This window comes from Microtus ochrogaster, linkage group LG2 (assembly GCF_000317375.1).
Source record: "Microtus ochrogaster isolate Prairie Vole_2 linkage group LG2, MicOch1.0, whole genome shotgun sequence".
Lineage (NCBI taxonomy): Eukaryota > Metazoa > Chordata > Mammalia > Rodentia > Cricetidae > Microtus > Microtus ochrogaster.
Window position 1 is genome coordinate 33,177,140 of NC_022028.1, and position 26,617 is coordinate 33,203,756.

General features: G+C 51.8%; 2 protein-coding genes across 2 annotated transcripts in view; one reads left to right on the plus strand and one right to left on the minus strand.

Moving 5' to 3' along the window:
* Cdh23 (cadherin related 23) overlaps positions 1-26,617 on the minus strand; it is a 362,011-nt gene that overhangs the window by 37,906 nt on the left and 297,488 nt on the right. The gene's annotated exons all lie outside the window — the stretch shown is intronic.
* Vsir (V-set immunoregulatory receptor) lies at positions 1,757-26,550 on the plus strand. The gene is made up of 7 exons (XM_005360070.3): positions 1,757-1,938; positions 12,490-12,918; positions 13,567-13,623; positions 18,976-19,083; positions 22,125-22,152; positions 22,853-23,046; positions 23,201-26,550. Exons 1-7 carry the CDS (start codon positions 1,857-1,859, stop codon positions 23,236-23,238), a joined length of 936 nt encoding a protein of 311 aa, XP_005360127.1. The 5' UTR covers positions 1,757-1,856; the 3' UTR covers positions 23,239-26,550.

Here is a 26,617-nt window from a genome sequence, read left to right on the forward strand (position 1 = left end):
CAGAATAAACAATGCAAAACATCTTTGCCTAGTTAAAGTAATATTCAATAACAAGTATAGGTACAGGCCACCACATCCCACTTCTTGGAGGGGAGGCCATTCAGGTCCCTATGCTGTGTGACAAGCCCTTTACCAACTGGGCTGTCTGCCCAGCCCTCCCTCTGGGATTTTGGTCTCAGCTATACAAAAGTGATAAACTATCAGTGGGCATCACTGTGAAATACGGAGGCTAGAAGAACTGCAGAGATAGCTGGGTGAGGGGACATGAGCAGGCCACCGCCACGGATACACGGAAGACAAGATACACGGTGGTATGAACAGGGCAATCGACACAACATAGCTGCAAACAGGGATCCCACCACCCTGATCCCTGACACTATACTTGTTCTGTCCTCTATCTTTTAGCCAGGGACCACGAGGAGTTCAACATTCTCCTTGGCACTCACCGCAGGTCGCCATCGGTCACATCTATTCAAGCAGTGCCTATATTCAGGTCTGCCACTGAGGTGGCCGAGCAGTAGACAGTCTGTTCATGTCTGTCCTGTCGAAGGGACTCAGTCTCAGTGGGAAGCTGGGCCTGTGTTGGACAGGCCTGCAATCTCAGATACTGGAGAGGCTCTGATCACAAGTTCGAGACTACCCTGTGCAACTTACTGAGAAGTTGGACGAGAGAGGAAGAAGAGGGTGATGACCCAGTTTGGCTGCAGAACACTTGCCTAGCATGTGTGAATCCTGGGTTCAATGCCAGCACAAAAATAGGGTGAATATGAGGATCACTGGGAGCTGGGATACCCTCAGTTGGTAGAGTGCTTGCCTAGAATGTATGACTCTCTGTGTCTGACTCAAAACACAGGGCACGATAGCACATACCTGTAATCCCAGCACTCAGGAGGTAGAGGTAGAAGGATTAGAAGTTCATAGGAAGGTCAAGGCTAGTCTGAGCTCATGAGAATCTATATCTATATATCTATAGAGGGCAGAGGGCACGGAGTTCTGCACTACTGTAATCCCAGCATGCAATAGGCTAAGGTCGGAGAATCTTGAGGCCAGCCTGAGCTACACAGCAACGCCCTGCCTTAAAAAGCTAAAGCCCTAAAAACCACAAAACAACACAAACCAAACAAAAATAAACAACCACGTATAAACTAAAACAAAACAGAATGAGATGAGTCTAAGGATAAGTGGGCACCAGTGGGCAAAGCCCAGGAGGAAAGAGCCTTGGGGCACGCCAACAGATGTGGCTGCCCATCCTGAGTTGGGAAGTTCTGGACTGGTGAATGCCTTGCTGCCTTTCGGGTGGGTTTGCATGCAGGCGCAGGTGTACTAAGGTGTCTCAACTGCAGTGCATACAAGTGCAGAGAAGGCCAAGCTCCCTCCCACTTGCTAAACTCATTGTGGACTACAGATTTCACTGACTTATCCATCCTTACACCCACACACCCACCCATTCCTTCCTTCCTTTGGCAGCAGGAACTTAACCCTGGGCGTGCTGGAGCCCGTAGAAACAAAGTTCCGGCCTCCAGACTATGCGAACTGTAAATCTGGCCGGGTTAGACTGGGATTCATTCCTTAGTGTGCACGGCATACATAATCTCTGAAAAGCACCTAGAGAGACAGCAGAAAGGTCTTTACAGAGGGAAGTGGCTGGTTGGACACTTGCCACGTCTACCTACTTGGAGACACAGTACCGCCCGCCGCCCAGCGGGGGCGCTGCTGGGCGGGGAGCTGGCCTGGGTTACGCACACACTCACTCCGACAGGCGGTGTGTACAGCAGGATCGCTGCACTCCCGGAGCCCTGCTTGCTCCACGGGCACCCCAGCAGCCTGTGTCTGCTCTTGCTCGGCTCGACGGCGACATGGGTGTCCCCACGGTCCCAGAGGCCTGCGGTTTGCGCTTTGGGACCCTGCTCCTCGCTCTTTTCCTGACTGCATCCAGAGGTAAAGTCTGCAGGCGGCGGCGGGGCGCAGGGGAAGAGTGCCTGGGAGTACAGCCGGGTAGGGTGGAGGGACCCAGGCAGGATGGGAGTGCCCTGAATCCCCTCAGCCTGCAGTGATCCCCACCCTACCGCAGCTCTAGGGCTGCTGGGACAGCCCAGCAGGGTGTAGTGGTGGCCGAGCACATCAGTCGGTGCTAACAGCTGCCAAAACTGCAGGCAAAGGTGTCTCTAGGGGACTCCCTGAGACACTTCCCTGCCCAGAGAGCCCGGAGCAGGGGTCATGAAGAGCTTCTACAAGGCAGGAAAGGGACGTGGAGTCACCTGTTCCTTTAGTGGTTGTTGACTGGCTTTTGACACCTGGGGAATCTCCCTGGCTTCCGAGTCTCAAAGGGCTTGGGGGGTGTGGTGCTGTAACCTCTTCCCTTTGACACTCTTGGATGAGTTTTGATGGGCACTCCCAGATCTGGGCAGTTTTGTCTCTTGCTCTATATTGAAATCTAATGACCCATTTGGGCAATCAGTGAGTCTTGTGGTGGCCATACTGAGCATCCAGTATGGAGTACTGGGGAAGACAGGGGACACTCCCTGAAGAACCACACACAGGGAGGTATCACTTCCAAAATCCAGAGTCACAGTTTTTATCTTGTCCCAGGACACAGCAGTTCCCCAGAGCCTGGTCCTTACTTGCCCGGAGCAGAAGAGCTTAAAGAACAAGGGGGTATTCTGATAGGTGGCCAGGTGGTAGCCAAGGGTGTCCCCTTGGAGACTGCCTGCCCCATCCTTCCCTGCTCAGAAAACCCAGGACACAAGTAGCTTCTGCAAGCTGGAGAAAGGGTCCAGGCAGGGACAGTGTCAGTCATGTCCTGGTGGAGGTGGTGGGCTCGCCAGAGGGAGCCAATGGACCAATCAGAAAAGAAAAAAAGAAAGTTGATGTAAGGAAAGGGAGGAGAGGCAGAGAACTTCTTATCAACACTGGGAGGCAGGCCTGGACCTCTGATAAGGAAGAAGGCACCCACACCCTACAGACAGAATAATGTGAGCCTGGCCTGGATGATCCATGACACTCAAAGGGAGAGACGGAGGCAGGGATGGGGTGGTTCAGGTGTGTGTGGGGGAATGCTACAGGCCCAGCACCAAGGTCAAGGCGCCTTGAACGATATGGCTTTCAGGAACGGGGGACAGCGGCTGGCAGGAAGACCAGTACTGTACATACCACAGGCTACCATCTTCCCCTCAAGTGACTCCCCAAGGCCCCCTTTCTTGTCCCTTCCCTATCCTCTGTTCATCAGCCCCAATTTGGGGAACTAAGTCCCAGAGATTCCGAGTAGAGGGGCACAACTTGCAGAACATTCAACAGCAAAGAGGCCCTGAGGGGAGCTGGGAATCCGCACCCTACTGTGCCTCCAAACCCAGAAGACTGCGCAGCCATGGCTTTTGGCTACTCAATCTACTTGGTGAGCTGAGGGCCACCTCCTCATGGTTCAGCTCAGGGAGGTCATTAGGGCTCTCGGTGGCTTTCAGGAAAGGGACGAAGGAGTCTTTCAGCCTGAAGCTGCTCTGACTTCAGCGCTGGCTATAACCTCAGTTATAAACACAATCATGCATGCTTTTCTTTTCTTTCCTATAGCAGACACGGTGGTCAGGAGGTGTGGGGGCTGAGGACACTCACCAGTCAACTGACGTGCTGGGTTCCCTTGGGCAGAACGGCATTTGGGGCAGGGTGAAATGGGAGTCTGCGGGGAACTTCAAGAGGTCAGAGCTTAGGAGGCACTTGGAACACAGAAAACACACTCCTTTCCTAGCCTGTCATGGGCTGAGATGGGGGTGGAGGGAGTGGAGGGGGTTGCCTTGGGAGCCAGGAGCCAGCAGACCCCAGGTGGTACAGAATCTCTTCTGCACAGGGTTCCTAAGGTTTGAGGAAGTTACTACCTTGCCTGTCCCCAGTCTGACCCAGGAGCCCCTTTCACACAGGCACTGGTGTGAGAGACTGGCAGCTGTCTTCCCTTTCATGGTAAACAAGACTGCAAAGCCCTATTGAGTAAACTCAGTGCTGCAAGCCTCTGACCCGGTAGTGGTCAGCTCTTAGGAAATCATATAAGCCCTGCTCAGCAGCCTGAGACTAGAGATGGCCATGCCATGGGATGCCCAGGAGCCAGAAACTCCTAAGAGTACTGAGCTAGGCTGGCTGCAAGGCAGCGCTTCCCTGCTGTGGATCTAGGAAAGGGGTACCAGATGGAAGCTACAAGATACAGGATCTTAGGCCCAAGCAGGAGAAACAGAGGGTCCTCAGGGCCCATGTGGCCTGTTGGTACTGGCTGAGTCTTGGACTTGAGGTCCTAGGTTCAAAGGCAACTATTGCCCAGGACCAGTCTGGCCTTGCCGCCTATGGATCCCTTTTGAAGGACTGGCTGAACCATGGCCTTCCTGATGTTTAAGCAAGGGGTTTGGTGTATAGCTGCACGGCAGAACTTCCTCCAGCTCTAGCTTAACTGTTGTGTAGTTAGACCTGTGTTCAAATCTTAACTGGCCTTATGTGAGCTGGGCAAGCTTCTTAGTATCTTTGATCAAGTCTTCATATATACTACAGGGCAATGGTCCATCCTCCCTTAGACACAGCTGTGTGGAGGAGCTGATGGGTGAAACTTCCCATGATGCCTGGTCTTTGTGATGTCGGTAGTGGGACCTTTCCTGGTTTCTGGGGACTCCATACCAGTGGCTTTCTGAGTTTTTACTGTCTACAGAGCCCCAATGAGAGTCCAGGACAGAGGATGCCATGGGAAAATATTACTGGGAATGCATTTCCTAGACTCCTAATGCCTGAAGGATGCCCAGGTTGGTTCTAGCTACCCATCTGGACCAAGAATCTGAAATGGCCAGGCACCTTTAATCCCAGCACCCGGGAGGCAGAGGCAGGCAGATCTTTGTGAGTTTGAGGCCAGCCTGGTCTACAGAGTGAGTTCCAGGACAGGCTCCAAAGCTACAGAGAAACCCTGTCTCAAAAAAATCACCACCACCACCACCAACAAAAGAGTCTGAAGGGCCATGGGGTGTCTGTGGTTTTCTTCCTAAGTCCTCTAGAGATGAGGCCACAATAGCCAGCCTGACCTAGTGCGGGCTTATCTGTGGGTTTTCTCTCACATTCTGTTTGCATATTCAGCCCATTCTCTGTTGACCACCTCCAGAGTCATGAACTTGCTGTGTTTGGCTACAAACCAAGCCCTCCCACTGGCCTTTCTATCTAGGGTCTCAGCTTCCAAGGAGACCTCAGTCCTGCCTGAGCTACTCACTCAGCATGGGGCCCCAAGCACACACCTCCCCCAACCGAGCCATGTACAGGCTGGGTGACATATAGTTGCAGATGGCTGCTGCTCTCCGGGGAGGGTAATTCCCCTTGGTGCATTCTGGGTCCGTTTGCTCATCACCTGTACGTAATATCTGACGAACATTTACCTACTTGTTTTCCTTTAAATCTACACTTTTCTTTAAAGTAAAAAATTTAAAGGAAATTTTAAGTCAGTGTCACAAGTGGAAAGCGGGTATCATCGGCCACAAATAGAACATATAAAAGAACCCCATTGGCAAGCCAAATAAGGGAATTAAATGTTAGTTGGAAACTTAAGCTGAACCAGACTCAGCATGTAAAGCCTGTTGCTGTTTCTTTGTAGAAATAAATTAAGTAAAAAATTTTAAAAAAAGGACATTTTGATGATATAGTGGTATCAGCTCTGACTTTTTCTTCGATAGAATTGGGGCTAAGAGAACACTGAACGGGGACCAAATGTCTCTCTTTATGATTCCGTGTTCTTTAATGTAAAATCAAAAGTAAAACTACTTGAGTTATTAATGCTGCCAGGCAAACTAAGCCCTCATTGGCTAGGTCAGCTGTCCATCTGTGGGAAGGAGGTGGAGCCAATCTCGGGTTGCCTCTGGTTTCTAGAGACAACATCTGCTCCCAGAGGCTGGGGTTAGAATTCTGTCCACAACATATTCTCTGTGAGACTGTAGACAGGTTTCTTTTGTGTTTTGGCTTCCTAACCCAAGCTCCTATTTCACAGGCTTGGAAATTAATTAAAAAACAAGTCCATGTCTGAGTGCTTAGAATAATCCTACCAAGGGAGCCCCTTGCATGGATGGAATCAGATCTAAGGAAGTCTCCCTGGTTGTAATGGCAATGAGGTTGAGTCCTCCTCAGAGAGGCCTTGAGTCTGGGTTGGAATCCTTCAGAGGAGTCTTCCCAAGCCAGGGCCCTGGCCCACTGCCCAGACCCTCCCCAGGAGGCACAGTGACTAGGGCCTCTATCCCTGGATGCAGGCCGTTTTCCCAAGGTGCTGGAAGTGTGGCTTCCTCCCATAGAGCCCTGCTTCCCCTTCCCAGCCTCCTTGGTCCATGTGAAAGGACACTTCCTGCTGGGGCAGGGATCAATAAACACGTCTGAGATACCCTTTGTGCTCCCTAGCTAGACAACCCTCTGCACAGACTTGCTGGCTTCAGCCTGCAGCCTTCACCCTGGGGCACTTCCTCTGGGTTTTGATTGGACCCTGCCTCTGTTTCCCTCTGTACAGTAAGTCTTGCTAATGATATAGCCCAGCCTTTCCCTTTAGGCACCTGGAGACCATCTGGGAAATGGGGCCTCTGAGCTGGGACCTGTTCCCATGCCTGGGAGGTCAGAGTTCCCATCTCTCTCCTCAGTTTAAGACTAGCAACTGTAGACAGTCAAATAATTGTTTACTTGGCAAGCTAACAGCTGGACAGACCTTAGCTGTCTGAGTAGGGCTTTCCTGACCTGGCCAATCAAGCTCCAAAACCTAGGACCCACCTCCAAAACTTCTAGGTGGTTGCCTTGGTGACTGTGGGTAAAGCTAGCTCCTGTTGAGAAAAATTTACAATATGAAAGCTTGTCCACACCCACACACACCCATCCCCTGTATGCCCACAGAGCCTGATGTGTGGCAAGAGGTGATGGCCTCAAAAACAAGACCGGAGGGAGAGGATGCCAAGTAAGAGTTCTTTTGAAACTTTCCAGCAGAGTCTGGGCTCTGTCATCTGTAGCTGGACGCCACAGCTAGGAAAAGCAGCAAGGGCTGTTCCCTCGGGGAGCCCTGAGCGCCACAGCCTCTGCTTTGAGCCTGACTCATGTTAAGATCTTGCTAAATATTATTTGTGGAATGAAAGAATGTTCTGGTTTGGGTCCGAAGAGCAGAAGAAACAGTTGTTCTAAGTCTAGGTAGGGGTCAGCTTGGGGTCAGTTGAAAGATGAAATGTGGGCTCCACCCACCCTGGGAGGGTGGTTGGAAGGAGTGCACTTCCTGTCTGCCTGCTGATGGTGTGACAGGGTCTCAGCTCAGTCACAGGAGCCTCAAGCAACTCACTCTATTTCCCCAGGCAGTTTTATCTTGAAAAGGAGGTTGAGCTGCTCAAGAGGCAGCTGCAAGAGGATCACAAGTTCAAGGCCAGCCTGGGCTACAGTGAGTTTTAGACTAGGAGTTGCATAGGCAAAAGCTGTCTCAAAAAACCAAAAACCAACCAACTAACTCCTAAGACCTAGTCGAACAAGAAACCAGACAAAAGTACAAATAATAGCAATAATTCTTTAAAAACTGAAATACATAGAATAGGGGATTATACCCACATTAGAATTAAGTGCCTAACATATAAGAAATGGACCTTGCCAGGTGGTGGTGGCACATGCCTTTAATCCCAGCACTCGGGAGGCAGAGAGAGGCAGACAGATCTCTGTGAGTTAGAGGCCAGCCTGGTCTACAAGAGCTAGTTCCAGGACAGGCTCCAAAATTACAGAGAAACCCTGTCTCGAAAAAACAAAAAAAAAGAGTGGTCCTGAGGGGCCTATAGAGATGGTTTGGGGTTAAGAGTACTTGTTGCTTTTCCAGGGGGCTTGGGTTTAGTTCCCAGCATTCTCCACACCAGACAGCTGACAATTGTCTACAATTCCAGCTCCAGCTCTGGCCTCTGTGGGTACCTGCATTCATGTGTGCATATGCACACACACACACATACACACACACACACACGCACACACGCACGCACACACACACACACACACACCTATCATGCTATTCTGCACACGCAATTAAAAACAATAAAAGTACAAAGAAGTGGACCTGAGAGCAGAGCTGGAGGGCTTCAGACATGGGACTCTCTCAAGGGCAGCTGCATAGATCCACATAGCAAAGGCCTAGCCCAGGAGGCCCCAGGGCCCAGGAGGTCCCAGGGCCCAGGAATCTTGCTGTCTAGGACAGAGTGATAGCAGTCCCCAGATCTGGAATTCTTCTAGCTCACAGAATCTCTCCTGCATGTATAGGGTGGTCTTACTCAGTGGCAGATAGGACAAGGTGAGGGCTCAGGGGACCTGTCCCCAAGGGCCGTGTTCTTCACTGGTAAACGCTCAGGCCAGGGCTTGGCACACTTTCCTGTCCCATGTGAACTTGGCTACCCTAGAGTCAGGACCTTTCCTCCCCACCCACTTTCCTGGCCTCTGACAATAACCCAGGTGGCCTAAGAGATCTGTAGCGGACATTGAGCAACATCCTCCCGACAAGTCATTATAATTCCAGCAGGGCTGCATGAGGTCCAAGTGTGTGTGTGTATGCAGGTATGTGCCCAGGCCCTTCTGCATGCCCGTGTACTGTTTTCTGTGCGCCAGAGTGTTTCCCCAGGGACCAGCTCTGAGCTTCAGACACGAGGGGTGTTTCTGACCCCCCTGTTCAGGACAAACCCTATCTTTTCTGCCCTCTCTTACCTGACCCTCAAGCCTAAAGTCCAAACACCCTCCAAGCCAACCCCCATCCAAGAACAGCTTCTCCATCACTCTAACTCAGGAAGAGGTTTTGGTGACCTTGGGAATGAGAAGTCAGTGTGGATGGGTGGGGTGGAGCCCAGCCCCCCCCAATCCTGCTCTCTCCATGGCCCCTTGAAAATAAAATGGGACTGGGTCCTTTCCCCCTGCTCTGGTGCAGACCTGAGCAGGAAGTACCACTGCCTGGGCTCTGATGTCTCTCAGCTTGGCGTCCCTCCCTCTGCCGCCACGTCTCCCCGCCATTCAGGGGACACCCATGCCACCCGTGAGTCCCACCTCATCCACGCCTTTGGCCTCTAGGTGTCTTGCCATTTGTCCTGTGTCCCTCAGCCATCGCAGGCCTGCAGCTCTGGTCTCTGCTCTGCCTGCCTGCCTTCCTGATAGCCCCCAGGGGCTGTGACCTAGGCAAATGCTGATGGAACTGAATCTGGCTGCCAGGATGGTGGTGGCTCCCAAGCTGGAGGTAGTGAGCAGAGGAGAAAGAAGGCTGGGGTTGCTGCTGTGTGGCTGCAGGGCTAGGGCAAAGGTATGGCTCCCTCTGTGGATGTCTGGGGAAAACCCTTTCCTTAGGTATCCCCCTCCTGTATCTGGCAGAGCCAGGGTTTAGCGGCCATATGCAGTCTATACAGGCCTGTGAGGGAACCTCTGGGTGGGTGTGGATAAAACCAGAGACCTAGCTAGCTGTTCGCTGTTTCAAAGAGAAACTGGGAGTTAAAATTTTCCTATAAAAGTCCCCACTTAAAATTATTTTATGGGTATGGAAGTTTTGTCTGCAATATATATGTTTACTATGTACATGCCTCATGTCAGAGGAGGCCAGAAGAGGGCATCAGATGCCCGGGGACTGGAGTTAGAGACAGTTGTGAGCTAACACGTGAGTGTTGGGAATTCAACCCAGGTCCTCTGGAAGAGCAACCAGTGCTGTTCATCACTGAGCAAACTCTCCAGAGCCACAAATCCATGCCTTTTTAAATGTTAGCAATTCCAAACAACAATAACAACAACAGAGCCCTGCTTTAAGAATTAGATGCAAGGTCCATAGGCTAGAGGGGAGTTCCCAGCTTTGCGACGGTAAACACGCCTGGGTTGAAGTCAATCTCCAGCGGTCCCTTGCTGAGGGATGACGAGCAAGCAACACCCTGTCTCTGGAGTTGGTCTCCTCACTAGTGAGGGGGGAAGAATCCAACCCTACTCTCCTGGGCCGTCACATGCAACACAGACTCCTGGGCGTAGTCACTGCTTCTCAGTGTTCTGGGAAGCCTGTTTTACATGAGGTCTCCAGAATCTCTGCAACTTCAGCCAAACCACTTTCCCTTCCTGGGCCTGTCACTGCCTGAAAAGGAGATGGTATCTCCCCAAAGAAGGTTTGAGATCTGCACTCACCTCGGCAACAGCATTCCAGAAATCTCTTTTGTGTCTGAACAGAGCTGGGGGATGGCTCTGGAATGTCTGTCTGTCTTCCTTACCTCGTAGGCCTAATGTCTGCCCCCCTTATATTTTCATGGACATACACAAGCCCTGTAGTACTAGATTATCAGCCGTTATTCGTCTTTCAGACTTTTGTGGTGAAGGGTTTGAAGCCAGCTTCTCCATTCTGTTGGATTTTGGCCCCTGTCCTCGGAAGTGTTTCTTGAATTACAGAGAGAACACTTTTAGGACACTCGTGCGAATGATTCCTGTCCAGGCCTTAACACCCACCCCTTCTCTTGATGTTTTTATTTTTGTCTTCCAGTAAGCCTGACACTCAGCCTAATGACTCAGTGTCATTGGACTCCACGGTGTCCTGGTTCAGCTCCAAAAGTCACACCAGGCTGCCGCCTTTTGCACTGGGCCGGGCTGTGAGAACTTTAGGGGATCCCAGCTTAGTACCAACAGTCCTGGGCTCTGAGAGGGAGCCTCCGAGGAGGAGGTCCAGGTGGTACCTCTGGATGGGGCAGAGAGAGAGAGAGAGAGAGAGAGAGAGAGAGAGAGAGAGAGAGAGAGAGCTTGTTTGCGTGCATGTGCATGCAAGTGTATGGAGGTCAGAGGACACCCTCAGGTGTCACTATGCACCTTGTAAAACATTTATGTACTTATTTTGTGTGTGGGTGCATGTGTGTGTATGTGCACTTCATGGCATGTGTGTGGAGGCAAAGGACTACTTGCAGGAACTGGACTCGATTCTCTCCTTCCATCATGTGGCTTGAACTCCGGTCATTAAACTTGGTGGCAAGTGTCCCTCCTACCTTTTCAGACAGGGTCTCTCATTGCTCTGGAACATCACCAAGTCTAGGCTGGCTGGCTAGCAAGTTCTCGGCATCCACCTCTTTCTACCTCCCATCTCGCCGGCACTGGAATTACAGGCCTGTTCTAACACACGTAGATTCTAGGGTTCTAGGGATCCAAACCCAGGGCCTTATGTTTTGGAGGCGAACATTTTTCTGACTGAGCGAGGACTCTGGCCCTCCATTCATATGCTCTCTGTATTCTAAACCCTCTTCCCTGACCGCCAGATCGCCTGCAGTCCCTGCAACATGAATGAAAAGCAAAGCAATGCTAAGGTGTGCTGACCGAGCCCCTCTCACGTTAGAGCCCTCTGCACCCCACCTTTCTTCTCCCAGCCTGTGCTGTAGTGAATGCCATTCTCTTCACGGGGATGGGGGTGGGGGAACAGGCTCACACAGTTAGGGAGCGGAGCAGGGGCTCTGGCTCAGATTCTGGTCTCAAAAAACTGGGTCCAGGCTGGGGATGTGGCTCGGTGCATGGAGCCCCGGGTGTGAGACCCTATACTAAGCTGGCGGCACATGTCCAAAATCTCACCATCTGAGAGGTAGAGACAGGAAGATTAGCTCAGGGTCATCTTCAGATACCTAGTATGTCTGGGGCCAACCCAGGATACATTAGCCCCTGTCTAAAAAACAACAAAAAAAACATGCCTTCATGCTCCATCAGGTTGAGCAACAGAGGAACTGGGGGTTGAGATGGGGGCAAGATGATTTTTTATGTGCTTAGGGAAGATGGATGAGGTGTGTGGATGAGGACCTGTCATGCATTCCTGTCCCTCAGATGCTCTGAGTGTCCCTGCTTTCCTACTATTGTGCCTAGGTAGAAGCGCTCGCTTGTGAAGTCTCATTCAAAGTCCAAAGATCCACCCCTTTTTCCAGAAGGGCCACGCCCATCCCTGGAAGGGCTTTTCTTCTCTCCCAAGTCTCTGGAACCCAGACACTGGCTGGCCTCTGCCCACAGGGTCATGAGCACAGGTTTGTCTGCTCAGTTGGGTCACTGGCTCCCAAGTAGAGGTAGGGCACCTGGCACTGGCCCTGTTAGTGCCCAGTGAGGAGGAATTGGAAGAAGGTGTGGCCTGGCTGAGGAGTGGGGGTAAGCAGAAGATGTTGGTACTCTCCAGGAGCGTGGCCAAAGACTAAGATCTTTCATTCTCCTTTGGACCTCCTTCCTATGCAGGGGAGGGATGTCCAAGGTGGAGCCATTGCCCGCAATGGGGCTGGAACCAAGGTTCATGTTCTACTTGGGAGAAGGCCCTATCTTGGCTGGCTAGTTTGTTGTTTGGCTCAAGTCCCTCCTCTGCCCCCATCCTCTCCCCTTCCTCCCGTGCAGGTTGGAATTGAGCGTGTATTAAGCAAGGGGCCAAGGCTCAGGAAGTCACTTGACTTGCCCAGGGTCTACAGCTGGGGAGTGACTGAAGTCAAGCTCTCTCCTCACCCTCAGGCAGGTGACAGAGGCTTTCCTTTCTCTGAGCAGGTCTGGTGGCGGCCTTCAAGGTCGCCACCCCGTATTCTCTGTACGTGTGTCCTGAAGGGCAGAACGTCACCCTCACCTGCAGGATCCTGGGCTCTGTGCCCAAAGGGCATGACGGGACCTTCTACAAGGCATGGTACCTCAGCTCGCGAAGTGAGGTTCAAGTATGCAAAGAACATCGGCCCATACGCAACTTCACGGCCCAGCACTTTCGTCCACACCATGGAAGCCACCAGACGGCCAATGCCAGCCACGACCAGGCCCAGGCCCATGGGCTTGAGTTAGCTATCGACCACCACGGTAACTTCTCAATCACCATACACCATGTGACCCTGCAGGACAGTGGTGTCTACTGTTGTCAGGTGTTAGAAATCAAGCACCACCACCTAGACCAACGGTCCTACGGGTACATGGAGCTGCAGGTACAGACAGGTGAGCGTTCTGCCCAAATACCTATGGCTGAGGGTGTGGGGAGGAGGTGTCTGCATCTCTGCCACGTGACTATGTATGAGACAATGAGTGACGTGGCCCTCAAGGGTATGTTGGCTGTGTAAGGAGTGGGTGCGGACACTTGTGTGCGCCTGTATTTGTGGCAGAGTGACCTTTTCATGTGAGAGGGTGTACGTACCTAAACTGGTAGCATTTCTTCTCCTGAGAAAATGCAGGCCACAGGGCGGCTGACCTTGTACTTAGTTTTGAGTTGATCATGGCTAAATGGATGTGAGGTGTGTTTATATCTGCCTGTCTGCCCAGTTGAGAATGCAAGACCTGACTGAATTGAGATGTACCAGTAGGTACCCATTTGCCTTAGAAGGTGGCATGAGAACATCCAGGGTAAGAAAACGTGTGTGTGTGTGTGTGTGTGTGTGTGTGTGTGTGCATGTGCGTGCGCATACATGCCCATATGCTCACACTTGCATGTGTTCACACATGCATAGGTGTACAGACTCCAGGGGCCAGCATTGATAGGCAGGCATTAGCATGGATTCCTATGACAAGAGAGGAGTCGCTAGCCTGGACCAACATCCAGGACCCCTTGAGCCTCACACTTGCCTGACAGCCTTCTCTTTGTTCCCACAGGCAAAGACTCACCATCGACATGCACCGCATACCCGTCTAACGAGCAGGAGAGTGACAGTAAGGATGGCCACCCCCATCTCTTCTGGGCACTCTGTTCTTTCTGTATTGACCATGGGCCCGGACCCAGTTCTGGACTCTCACTTCAGGACCATATGCCCGCAGACTCCATTCTCTCTGCTGCTGCTTCTATTCTCCTTCTCCTTCTTGACTGTGGCCCCAGAAGCCCCGGCCCCTGCTACTGCTTGCTCTGTGAAGCACGGATCGCCATTCCCACTTGGCAGAGGTGACACATGCGCACACTGCCCAGTGGCACAGCAGGCCTGTGACTGTAGCCTGTCCATCTCTCCTGTGCACGTGGAAGGGGACTGGGCATGCAGAATGCAGGGCAGCCCCGGTGCTGGCCCAGACAGAGCTGGAGGGCTCTGCTCTCAGGGTGGCTGGTTGGCGAATGCCCTGTGGCATAAACAGTAGGCAAGGGGACATGTCTTAGGGTGCCCTCCACTTCCACAGAAAGAGGGCTGTGATTTTTAGGTTCATCAGGAATCTAGTGTGAGCTAGCTCTTGCTTGGGCTCTGGAGGGGCAGAAGGGAAAACCCTGACCCTGACCTCATGCATGAGCGTTTGAGCCAGCCAAACAACAGCCTTGTGTGAAGCCTCAAAGACCAAAGCAACTTTCTAGTCAAATTACAAGTATTTTCAAACCAACCAACCAACAATCCCACCATGTACAAAACTGAGTGAGAGCCAGCCACACCAGTGCGGCAGGGAGGCCTTTGGTTCACGCCCTTCTGCCATACACTGCTGAGCTCCAGTGTGTCCTCAGCACCAAGCCACGGTGCTGTCCTCACTTCCCCTCTGAGCATCCTCTTCCTTCCCACCAAACAGTTCACACTGTGTGCCCACATGAATGTGTTTGAGGGACAGAGCGGTGGGGCATGGGCGATGGTCACTTCCCCATGGCTCCTTCACTCTGAGCAATCACCCCGGCCCTGCTTCTTCCTCAAGAATCTGTCTTTGCAAACTGCTACTTCTGCTACTGCCTGGCATGTCGTTAGTGGGGGGTGGGTGGGAAGGAGGTTCAGGCAGGTCATGGCTGACCTGGAACTTGCTATGTAGAACAGGCTGGCCTCAGATTTGCAGCAATCCTCCTGCCTTTGCCTATGAAGTTCTGGGATTTCAGGTGTGAACCACTACACCCGAATTCAACGGGATTTTGTGAAAAGATGCCGTTATGTTTTCAATCTTGGGGACAGAGACACAAGATGGTAGAGGGGAGAGCACTGGAGAAGTGTGAGGTGGACAGGCCAAGGAGGTTGGGGACTTTCCTAGTCCTGAGACTCTAGAAGAAAAACGCAAGGGGGTGGTGGAAGTGTAAACTTGACCCCCAAGGTGTTTCGCAAGGTGGTTTCTTTTCCTTGCATCTCCGCCCCTGGGTTTTGATGTCTTAAACCCTTGCCAATTCTTGGAGCTGTGACATCACTTTCTGGCTCCAGCTTCCTTGAGCTATTGTCCAGTGAAGTGTCTTGTTGGGGGCCAAAAGAACATGCTCCATCCCACTGCAGTTGTTGAGGGCAGGGGATGACTGGTGACCTCTGATGTCCCCTTCCACGTTCCTGGTTCATGCAGTCTCCATACTGGCCACTAAACCCGAGTTGGTTCCTGGGTAGACATTGGGAGTGTGTGTGGACAGTCTGGGGAGCACTACCGTTTTCAGCATCATTTCTCTATTGAGGAACGGGAATGCCTACGACATGTTATGTTATCTAAGCACATGTTACCTAGGGCATGGGATGGGAACCGCGTGTGTCTCAGGTCCAGGGAGCTGGAGAACAAAACAGTAGGGAGAGGTGAAGACTGCACTGAGTACTCAGCCACCAGTCTGCAAAGGTAGCTCCATCACCATGGAGGTGTGGGTACCGATTTCCTCTTGATGCACAGGAGGCCTAACATCCCAAGGCAACTCATCCGTCCCTGTACTAAGGGATGGGAACTGATGGTACACACAGGTGGGTTTCTGAACCCATTTCTAGAATCTTTGCCTGGCCACCCATGCCATTGCGAAACAGGCCCCCGGGCCAGCTGCTAAGCACTATTCTCTGCCGTTCATTAACTCTGGAAGGCCCCAACCTAAACTCTCGTACACAAGCGCTCAACCGCGGCACTGGCTGGGCCTGTTAATGATGCTTCCAGGCCAGCTCTTTGTTTTTCCCCTTTTCCTAATTCCAGTCTGAGTAGCTAAATGCTACCCTGTAGGAGAGTAGAGCTTAGATTAAACCAGGACCAAGTCCAAGTGCATTTCAGGTAAGAGGAAGTGTTGGGGAGGGGAAGGAGCCTGCCCAAGGTGTGGGCTGACATTTCAAGGCATTGCCGAGGGGCTGTGGATTTCCCCTGCGATCAGGACAGGGCGGGGCAGCCTGTCTCTGTACCCTTCCCATCCTGTTACAGCAGGATGTGCCAGATGATGCTTTCCTTAGCCTCCTTTGCACACACCCACAGGGTACCTGGCAGGCTCTGAACTTAGACTGAGCAAGCTGGGCCTTCCCATCCTGCCTGCTCTGAGAAGACCTGGCACATGACGTGGGGGTGGCTTTGGCAACTATTTCCTTCAGTGTCTCATCCCCTTCCCAGGAAGAACCTGGCTCCAGACGGAGACTAAGTTTTCTCTGCAATGGGTGCCACCTTGGAGTAAAGGCAGCTGCAGTTGGGGTGGCTTTACAAAGGTGTCCTAACCCTCTGGGGGCAGCCAGGTCCACATACATAACTCTAGAGCCTGCCCCAACAGTAGCCTGGACAACAAGCCCAGCGTATAAGGAAACAGGCTCTGGAAGTGAAACCAAAGAACTGTAGAGGGCAGGATTGCCACTTGCAGACAAGAGGGTCAGGCCAAATCTCCAAGGCAGGTTGTGAGCACCTGGCTAACTGTGCCATGAGTTGCTTAGTAACTGTGGGATGAGAGAAGAGTGCTTCTGCAGCCAGCTTCTCAGGTTGCCCACAGTAAGGTCCTTGGATGGGGTTTAGCCACACTGAACGGCATGAATTATGGACCATTTTCACTTTCAATATTCCGTGTTCAGATGCAGCCGCATTAAAACCGGCAGGGATGCCGCTTTCCTGTGGATTGGAACGTCCTTTGAAATTCGCCTAGCAATTGGTACTGTTTCCGTACCAATGGGTACTTCTGAAGTGCCTGCCAATGGTCTGCTCGGTTCCATACACCTCACTGTGAGCCCATTTATGCTTCCACATTGCTTAGCCTTACAGTGGGATAAAAATGGCCTTTGTTCCCAAATAAAGTGCAGAGGCAGCAAATAGACCACGGCACATCCGGCTCCTAGAGCTTTCTGGAGGTGAACCTGATCCTATGACAAGAGATCCTAGCTAGCCATGCTTTGGCAGAGAGAAAGGCTCAAATTGGGAAGGAAATGGCCTTACTCTAGTTGTGGTTCCAAGGGCTCGTCTGTTCCCAGCTAAACTCCTGGAGTCAGCAGATGGACTGAAATAAACCAACCCCCTACGATATGGGGCTCACGCAGTGGCATGGCCCTTTCCGAGACGATTTTGCAACAGCCTAGGAGAAAACACGCACGGGATGGTCTGTGGCTCAGTGCTTTGATGCTAAGTGCTTCGGTCCAGATGTACTGCCCGGGAGAGCAGAAATCTGAGCCCAAGGATTCCTTGTTGCAGTATGAGGACTGTTGAAAATGGAAGTAAACAATGTCCCCACCAGATAGGGATGTTTCCATCCATTTGGGGCAAGTTGTATATAATAGAGCCCTGGGAAGAATGAAGTGGGTCTTTGTGTAGACAGAGAGATGTCCAAACTGTGTTTGGGGGTCGGGAGAACATTCTTCTGTGTTCCCATAAGATAAGACCAGATCTAGATAGAGGAGGATTGTGGGCTGTGAAGGGCTCCAGGTTGAGGGGAAGGAAGAGACTTTTTTTTTAAAAAAAATGTGTTTACATTTCTGTGTGTGCATGTATGTTATGTGTACATACAGAACCAGAGGTTGATGTTGGGTATCTTCCTTAATTGCTCGCTGCTTAAGTTTTTGAGGTAGATTCTTTCACTGACTCTGTAGCTTATAGTTAGGACAAACTGGCTGACCAGAGATTCCCACAGATTCTCCAATCTCCACACACCCGACCACCACCTCAGTTGACAGCTACATGTGACCATACCTGGCTTCTTAAAAGGGTTCTGGAGAACAGCTTTCAGGTGACCATGCTGTGTAAGCAACCACTTTACCAACTGAGACATTTTTCTAGCCCCTTTGTTTTTGACTATTTAAAGATTTTTTTTTAAAGGACATTTCTCTAGTCTTCCCTCCCTTTCTCGAGTGCTGGGAATGGAATTCTGGGGCTATGCATGCTAGTCAAATGCTACACCCCTACCCTGATTCTCTAATTCTTGTGGCAAATTGTATTCTCTTGTAACTGGTGTGTGTGCACGTGTCCATGAGTGATCACGGGGCCAAGCTTCTAGGGTTCTCACTCTAGAAAGATCAAAGATCCCCTCAAAGGATGGGCTAGGGTTTATTTTATTTTTTGAGACAGGGTTTCTCTATGTAGTCCTGACTGTGCTAGAACTCACTCTGTAGACCAGCTGGCCTTGAACTCACTGAGATCCACCTGCCTCTGCCTCCTGAGTGCAAAGTGGAATAAAAGGCTTGCACCATCATGCCTGGTAAGGCTGGCGTATTCTGTCTTCATTGCAGTAAAACATTCATCTTTAAAAGCAAGTGGGGTGGGGGACACAGGGCTGTCTCTGAAAGGAGGTTCCTAGACCTTCCTGGCTTCTTCAGGTCACTAAGGGTCTGGATATGGGGTCCGGATGCCTGGGCCTCTCATCCTGTCTGCTCTGAAACTATGGGTGTGGTTTGGACAACTACTTTTTTTTAAAAAATTATTTATTATGTATACATACATATATGCCAGAAGAGGGCACCAGACTTTATTACAGATGGTTATGAGCCATCATGTGGTTGCTGGGAATTGAACTCAGGACCTCTGGAAGAAAAGCCAGTGTTCTTACCCTCTGAGCCATCTCTCCAGCCCCAACAACTACTTCTTCCAGTGCCTCATCATCTTCCTATGAAGAGCCTGGCTCCAGATGGAGACTAAGCTTTCTCTGCAATGGGTACCCCTTGGAATAAAGGGAACTGCAGTCAGGGTGGCTTTACAAAGGTGTCCTAAGCCTTTGGGGTAGCTGGGCCCACATCCATACCTCCAGAGTCTGTACCCACAGAGCTTGGGAACCTTCCCACAAATGCTATGTGGATTCTATTCCTACCCAGCTCCCTTCTCCTATCTAATAGAATCTGACCACCTCTGGGGGGGGTCATTCTGTGACTCAGTTTCCCTTCTGAAGTGGGAAGGGGACCCTCACGTCTGCTGCTCTTGTTCTTCTAGGTATCACAGCTGCAGCCCTGGCCACGGGTGCCTGCATTGTGGGGATCCTCTGCCTGCCACTCATCCTGCTGCTGGTCTATAAGCAGAGGCAGGTGGCTTCTCACCGTCGTAAGTACCTTCGGCTGGGATGGTGATGGGGTTTCCTGGCTGTAAGGTCAGGGAAAGCATGGGACATGAGGGCTGCACAGGCCTTTCCCATTTTTTTTTTGTACCCCTGCAAGGAGCTGACTCTGTGGCTGAGAGAGAAGGGCACCTACATATGCCTTTCTTTCTGGGCCTGATGTCTGCCAGCGGCTTCAGTGCCCATGCAGGAGTGGCTTGGCACTGCATATGAATGAGTAGGTAACCACACTGAATGGCAGGGCTAGCTCAAACTGGTTTATAAAGATGCTGCCGCTCAGAGATCCCTTAGAGACCTGCTTGTGTCTGTGGGTGGGTTTGTTTTGTAATGAGCAGCAGTTGCTGGGACAGAAACAAGTTTTGGGATGTGAGAACTAGCGGAGCTTTTAGCTGGAGCTTCAACTGTCCCTCTCCTTCCACAGACAAGAGCTCAGACTCTGCACGTTAACTAGCCGAATGTCATAAGACATTGGAAATGCAGAGCTGAGGTGGTCCCCAGTTACTGGGGTCACCCTGCTGGGCACTATGCCAAGTCACATCTGTGCTTCACTTATTCACCACAACACCCCAAATAGGGGACATTGCTGTCCTCATTTTACAGACAGACAAATCGAGGCTGGTGGGGGGGGGCGGTTCCCTGACTTCCCTGGGGCCAGGGCGGTTACCTGACTTGCCTTACGAAAACCACTGCAAATAAACGTGGAGCTAGGCTTCAAGTTCATGGCCACAAACACCAGTCTCATCCCTTTTCTGGGTGAGAAGGCCCCTTGTCTGTCCCAGCTTTTCCTATGAGCCTCGTTCAGCCTACATTCTCTGAGGGGTGGGAGCCCGGTGGGTACTGGGAGCTCTGTTCCTGCACTTCCTCCCTCTGCCTCGCTGCAGAAGGTAATTGAGGGAAGGCTATTGTCACCGGGTCACACCAGATTTCCTCTGCCCTCCCCTTCACCTCTCAATCAGCCTGCCATCCCCTTACCCTCTTTCCTGGAGGCCCCCAGTGAGCCCCTGTGGGCTGTGGCCTCTTCTCCCTTCCTCTCAGGCGGTTTCTTCCAGTTATAAACCTACTGCAGCCTGCCTGTGGGCATCCCTAAAGGGGCAGCATGGAGCACATGACAGATTAGAGTGAAGAAGGAACCCAGGGCTCTGGAGGGGGAGAAATGGCGGAGGGGGCAGCCAGGGAGACACCAGGTTAGGCTAGGTTCAAATGAATTCCCAGGTGCTTTCTGTTTTCTCTTCCCTTTGCCAAGACCAAGGCAGTGTCTGGTCACGTGGTCAGATGGTCACGTGGTCAGAAGGGACCAAGCACTGGGAAGCAGACCCTTCTAGGCTGGCAGCTACAAGTGTGCTGGGGGCTTCATGCAGCCTTTCTTGGGCCCGACCTTTCTTGTAGGGCATCTACAGGGTTCCCATTCTGCTCATGGGACCTAGTGGAACAGAGATGGCTGGAGGAAAGAAGACTGGTGTGTGTGTGTGTGTGTGTGTGTGTGTGTGTGTGTGTGTGTGTGTGTGTGTGTGCGTGCATATGTGATCTGTGTGTGTTATCATTCATGTGGGGTTCTGAAGACACAGGTCCCAATTCACTTATACCATATACCTTCAGTCTAAACACTGGCTTCCAACTTCCCATCTGTCCCAGGAAAGCATGTGACCTGGACTTAAGAGACTAGCCCTGGGATGACAATGGGCTGGAATGGGCTGCCCTTCATGCCATGTTGAGTGACTGTGGAGAACAGCCTTGTCCTGTAACTTGCTACTGTCCCAGAGTAAGGATGTCTCATGTACAGTAACAGGAAAGGGGACAAGAATTTATCTCCTAGCACGTGCCTTTAATCTCAGCCATCGCGAGGCAGAGGCAGGCAGATCTCTAAATCTGAGGTCAACCTGGTCTACATAGTGAGTTTCAGGGCAGCCAGAACTACATAGTGAGACCCTGTCTTGAAAAAAACAAAAAAACCAAAATTATCTTCTAAAGCAGATACTTCCAAGTCTCTTCTCTGCCTCCGAATGGAAGTCCCCAAATCCATCCTGTGACTTCAGACTTAGCAATAAAAACACATGTCAGAAGTGTTAATGCCTCGACAAGCAGAGCTCTGAAGGACAGACCCCAGAGTAGCAGCTGTGGGTGTTGGGAACCAAAAGCAACCAGCAAGTCTCAGCACTTGACCAGTGGCAGGTCAGCTCCTAGGGCATGGCGCACTCTGGGCAGAAAGCTTCTGAGTGCTGGGCTGGGGGCTGGGTTACCTAGAGACTAGCATGCTGGGGATGAGAGAAAAGAAAGAACAGGCAGCTCGGCATCCCTCAGCTCTAAAGTGGAGATCGCCATCTTTACCCCAGAGCAAAGTGGTGAGTACGGGCTTGGCCCACACAGCCTGACACAGAGAGTCACTCTGTCAGCAGAAGTGACCTAGATTTCAGGAACTTTGTGCAACTTCCCTGTGCTTGTCTTGCCGATGCCCCTCCCCTGGGCCATTTCCCCATGCAAACCTCCTCCTATAAGAAGGATCTGTGAGGCTGTGGGGAGCTGCAAGAAAGAGGGAAGTTGGTGTCCTTGCATTTGGATGACGGGCAGTTTTAGGGGGCAGTGGCTTGTGGGGGAGAAAATGACAGAAAGGATGGGATGTGATGGAGAGATTGAGGAAAGAACAGACTTTCTAATCTTAGGAGCTGACCTTGAACCCTCTACCCAACAAGCTTTGACTTAAGACCAGAGAGGTAAACTTCCCAATAGGAAGCGACTGTCAGCACATGCAGGGATTGGCCTTTTGGTTGAAACTTAGCTTCTCAAGTTGTGACATTGTCAGGATGCAGGGAAAAGTGTAAGCCTGGGGCCAAACATCATCCCACATGTGGAAAAGGCAGATGTATTTCACTGGTACACAAAGGCATCTGCACCTTGCGTCCACCTGCTAGACAAGCACATGGAACTCCGGACTCTTCAGGGAAAAGTACGGTTCCTGGGCATGCTCCCAGTGCAGGGGGTGGGGCCTGCAGAAGGCTTCCTTCCTGTGACCAGCTTTTCTGTCTTTCTGTAGGTGCCCAGGAGTTGGTGACGATGGACAGGTAAGGCCCACAGTGACTTTGAGAAATTTTCTGGGACCCAGACATCAGGGAAGGAGTGTTTCTGTGTGATGTGGGGCCCCTACTCAGCTCGACAGCTGCTCAGAGCAGCATCTGGCACATGTGGCCTGGTGGGCTGCTCTGTGTGCCACCTGCTCTGCTAGGCCCTGATTCTGCTTGGAAGTGCTTTAGTGGGCACTTTTGGGTCTCAGTGGCCACCCTGGCTGAGGATGGGCAGGAGCAGAAGTAGTTGGCTGGGGCAGACATTACAAATGCATAGGAGGCCCATGACCCAGGCCCAGCCCAGTGCACAGGGGATGGCTTGGATGTGCCAGGCATCCCACGAGAAAGCTCTCATGATGAGCAGGCATGAACAAGCCAATGGCTGCCTCTGGGGGGTGAGAGGTCAGAGATGGACAGTCAGGACAATGTTATCTGTGCTTGTCCTTGGGCTGGCTTGGATGGGTTTAGAAATTAGTCACCTTCGGAAGCTTGGTCCCTGTCCTACAATGTGCTTGAAGGAGACAGCATCTCAGATATGCCAAAGGAAGGTCTACCAGTGATCCCACTAGAACCTTGGAGCTGAAAGGCTTTAACAGGCCACCCCTGTCACAGCTAGGAAGAGAAGAAAAGAAAGGGGAGGCAGGAAGGACAGAAGGTCTCTGAGTGGCACTGACCACCCCTAATTCTACTTCTCTGGCAGCAACACCCAAGGTATAGAAAACCCTGGCTTTGAGAACACCCCACCCTTCCAGGGGATGCCCGAGGCAAAGTCCAGACCCCCACTGTCCTATGTGGCCCAGCGGCAACCTTCGGAATCAGGACGGCATCTACTCTCTGACCCCAGCACACCTCTGTCTCCTCCAGGCCCTGGGGATGTCTTCTTTCCATCCCTAGGTGAGTGTCACCAGATTTTACAGTACCCTGCTAATAAACATTAGAACTGCAGGCTCTGCAGGTCCCCTCAACATTGGGGCATCTTCATGGTGCAGAGTTGAACAAGGATATACAGACACCCCCCATATTCACTTTTTTGTCCTTTCTTTTACAGATCCAGTCCCTGATTCCCCTAACTCTGAAGTCATCTAAACCAGCTTGGGGACCACGGACAATGGTACCTGGATTAGGGGCAGGTGCATTTGATCTATGGCTGCCCTTTTAAACAGACCTTTAGGCATCGGCCCCAGCCTCCCCTCTCCTGATCTGAGTCTAGACTTTGCTTTACAAGATGGGTGGACCCTCCCCGCTACCACTTCTGGATGCTACACAGGGTTGGGGCGGGGCGGGGAGAAGATGCTGGACTGCTCATTGCTGTTCTCAAGATCTCGGAGTGCCCAGTGCTCCCTAGAGACTTCACATTGCCAGCACAGATGCCAAATGACTTAAGAAGTCCCAGAGTATCCGGCTTGGCAGCAGCTTTTCTTCGTGGAAACCAGCAGCCCAGATGGGATGAGGTAACCACCTTGTCACCCTCCCAGGCAAGGGACACAAGCCATGGGAGACTCCTGCCCTGCTGTGGATATGTGGTTGACCTGCTCTTTTGTCTGAGGATGCTCTGTTGGCCTGACTATCCCAGAGAATCTGGAGCTTGGCTTGCCTATGCCCCACGAGGGGAGCTTCCTCAACAGCCTGGCAGCCATTTGAGGGTCTGTCAACAGTTTAAGTGACTCTGGGCTCTCATGGCCTGTATGGCAGTCTGCAGAGTTCAGTGGCCAGAGGCTCTGAAACAGGAAGTATATGTTGTGTTCAGGAGCCACTGTGTCTTGAGCCACAGCGTACACGAAGGGTGGTAAGGGCAGACGGGGAAGGTGAATGGATACTGGCCTTCCTGTCCTCATCATCCACCAGTCCCACTGCTCAGTGTGGGGCAATGACAAAGGTGACCTCCATGATGTCCTATCTATACTGGGCTACTTCTTAGTATGAAAGAAATGCTATTAAAACCAGTATGTAGCAACAGCTGTACACAGCAAGGAGGGAATGGTAAGCATTAGCTTTAAGGCCCTGGGAGTGGGGGGTGCAGGGAGGGCGTGGGATGGGGGCATCTAGGGCCTGGGGATCCTTCAAGCCCTGACCACTGATCTTCAGGGTGACCTGCAGGCACATAAAAGAGCGTGTCCCTCCCTGGTCTGATGTTGCTCTTGGTTCCCATCTCCAGGGTTTGGTGTGACCCGGGCACACAAGGAGAATCCTTCATGAACAGGAAAGACAGTCCCTTTGAGGTAGAAACTGAGCCAGCTGATGTCTGAGAGTGAGGAGGGGTGACGCTGGGCAAGTTGCCCTTCAGCCTCCAGTGGGACGGTAGCTCCATTACTGGAAAAGCTGCAATCCCCCCCTCTTCCTGCAGCCTCCCCTGGCAGGAGTGAACTGGGCCTGGGTAGGAAAGCTCATACTCAGGGCCTGCGGGCAGGAAGAAACCCACTCCTTGCCTGGGGACAGATGGGTAGGGTTATAGAGAACAGTTCCAGGCTGGATCACAGCAGTAAGCTACCTGTTGGGAACGTGGATAGGTTGTCTGGTAAGGTCCAAGAGCATAGGCCCCTGTGGGATGCCAGCTATGTCTGGGGCTTGGAGTTCTGAAGGCTCTGTATCATCACAGGAGTGTTGGGGTAGTCAGGACACCCAAACCATGACTCCTCTTTTGTCCCCAGGGTCCCCTCTTTCACCCCACCTGTTGCCATAGACTCTATGCAGTTACTATAGATAGAGCATGTTGTTCTTTTGGCTTTTGGGGCACCAGGCTGGAGTGGGGGAAGTGCCAGCTGTTTTGGGGCCTCTGTCAAAGAAAAAACCCCCACACATCAGCTATAAGATGAGTATAGCCTGTCCCCTGGGGGAGGCTGGCCTATCTCCAGCCCTAAGCTTCAGACCTTGCCACCCAGATGTCTTCTAAGAATTTGACTGTCGAGCCCCTGTCTGGCTGCTGCTCTGTGGAAAGGGGAGGAGCCCCCCCAACCTCCCCAGCAGAACAGCCACTCACTTCCTGCCCAGCTTCAGCTTCCTTCTGCAGGGCTCTAGTCTCTTCTCTTCTGGACCCTGCAAGCGCAGGCACGTCAGCTTCATGGTTTCCTGTTTTTGATGCAGTTTTTGTGTGGTCCAGCCTCTGTCTACATCCATGAACTTGGGTCCTACCACCTGGCTGCTGCCGTGGAGGGGTGGGATCTGGGGGTTGGGAATGGAGGGGTCCTGCCCTGGGGGCGAGAGATTGGGTGGTGATGAGACAGAGTAGGAAACTGAGCTTCCAGGAGGAGGGAAGAGTCCTGTAGTCTTCCAAGCCATATTGGACTCCTGGCATTAGCAGGAGCCTAGGAAGAGAAGTCATATGTTTGAAGAACTAATTCATCCTTAGGAGATGTATCAAAAATCAGGGGGTGCTTTGTCTGTCTCTAGTAAAGCTCTCTTTGGGATTGGGATGGGAGGGACCAGTAGGAAAGGTTTCTGATGTGGCAAGGACGTCTTGACAGGCCAAAAGGCCACTGGTGGCTGTTGTAGACCCAGCAGGCCCTGCTGGAGTACTGTAGTGTTCCTCAAACTGGCTTCTCCAAAGAGCAGTCTTGGGGCTACCCTGCTTCTGTCTGACCAGTATTTTCCCTGCATGAGGTAGCTGAGAGCCTGGGCAGAGGCTGGTCCTTCAGGGACTGCTCCCCCCAGGAATGCCTTGGAGGAGGCAGCTAGGGTGAGGGCTGCAGAGGGCTGGTGATCTTTGATAATCTCGGTCCTGGTAGTAGGCTAGCTCCTGGAAAAGGGTTTCCTGAGTGTGAACTGGAGCAGCACCCCAAGGCTGACCTGGCTATAGTGGGAGCCTCGGGGAACTAAAATAGGCAAAAGAGGAACTTGGGGTGCCAAGTGGGATAGTGGGAGGCACAAGTCCCTTGAAAACAAACAGCCCAGCTGAATGCCAGTCCCAGATCTAGAGAGCATGAACCATGTGGCCCATGCCCTGCATGGCCGCTCCTTTCCCCTGACACTTTCCTTGCCCACAATGAATGTGAGTCCTGGGAGGGCAGGGAGTAACAACAGCTTGAGGCTGCCTGGGGAACTGATAGCTGATACACAATCCTTGGGTAACTGGGCTGAATCAGGACCCCAGGATTATACTCTGGGGACCTAGCTTTGTCTGGGCCTGCTAGGATCTCCCTAATGGCATTACGGCTTTAAGCTCGTGATGCCAAGGGATAAACATTTCACTGGGTTTCGTGGTTCTGATCTGTTGGTGTGGCTTCCTGGAATATTTGGTAGGAGGAATTAAGATGTGATGATACAGCTGATCAGAGTGCTGAGATTGATTGCTAATGCCTGCCTTGGACATAGGAAGAGGAAGTAGCAGTATGGATGCCATTTCTTAATCTTTTTTGTTAAAATATGCTTCCCCAAAGATTTTCATGTGTGTTTTTGCTTATTTGACGTCAATTTTTGTGTGCATGTGTACAAAGGATGCATGAATATATGTTTATGTGTATGTATATGG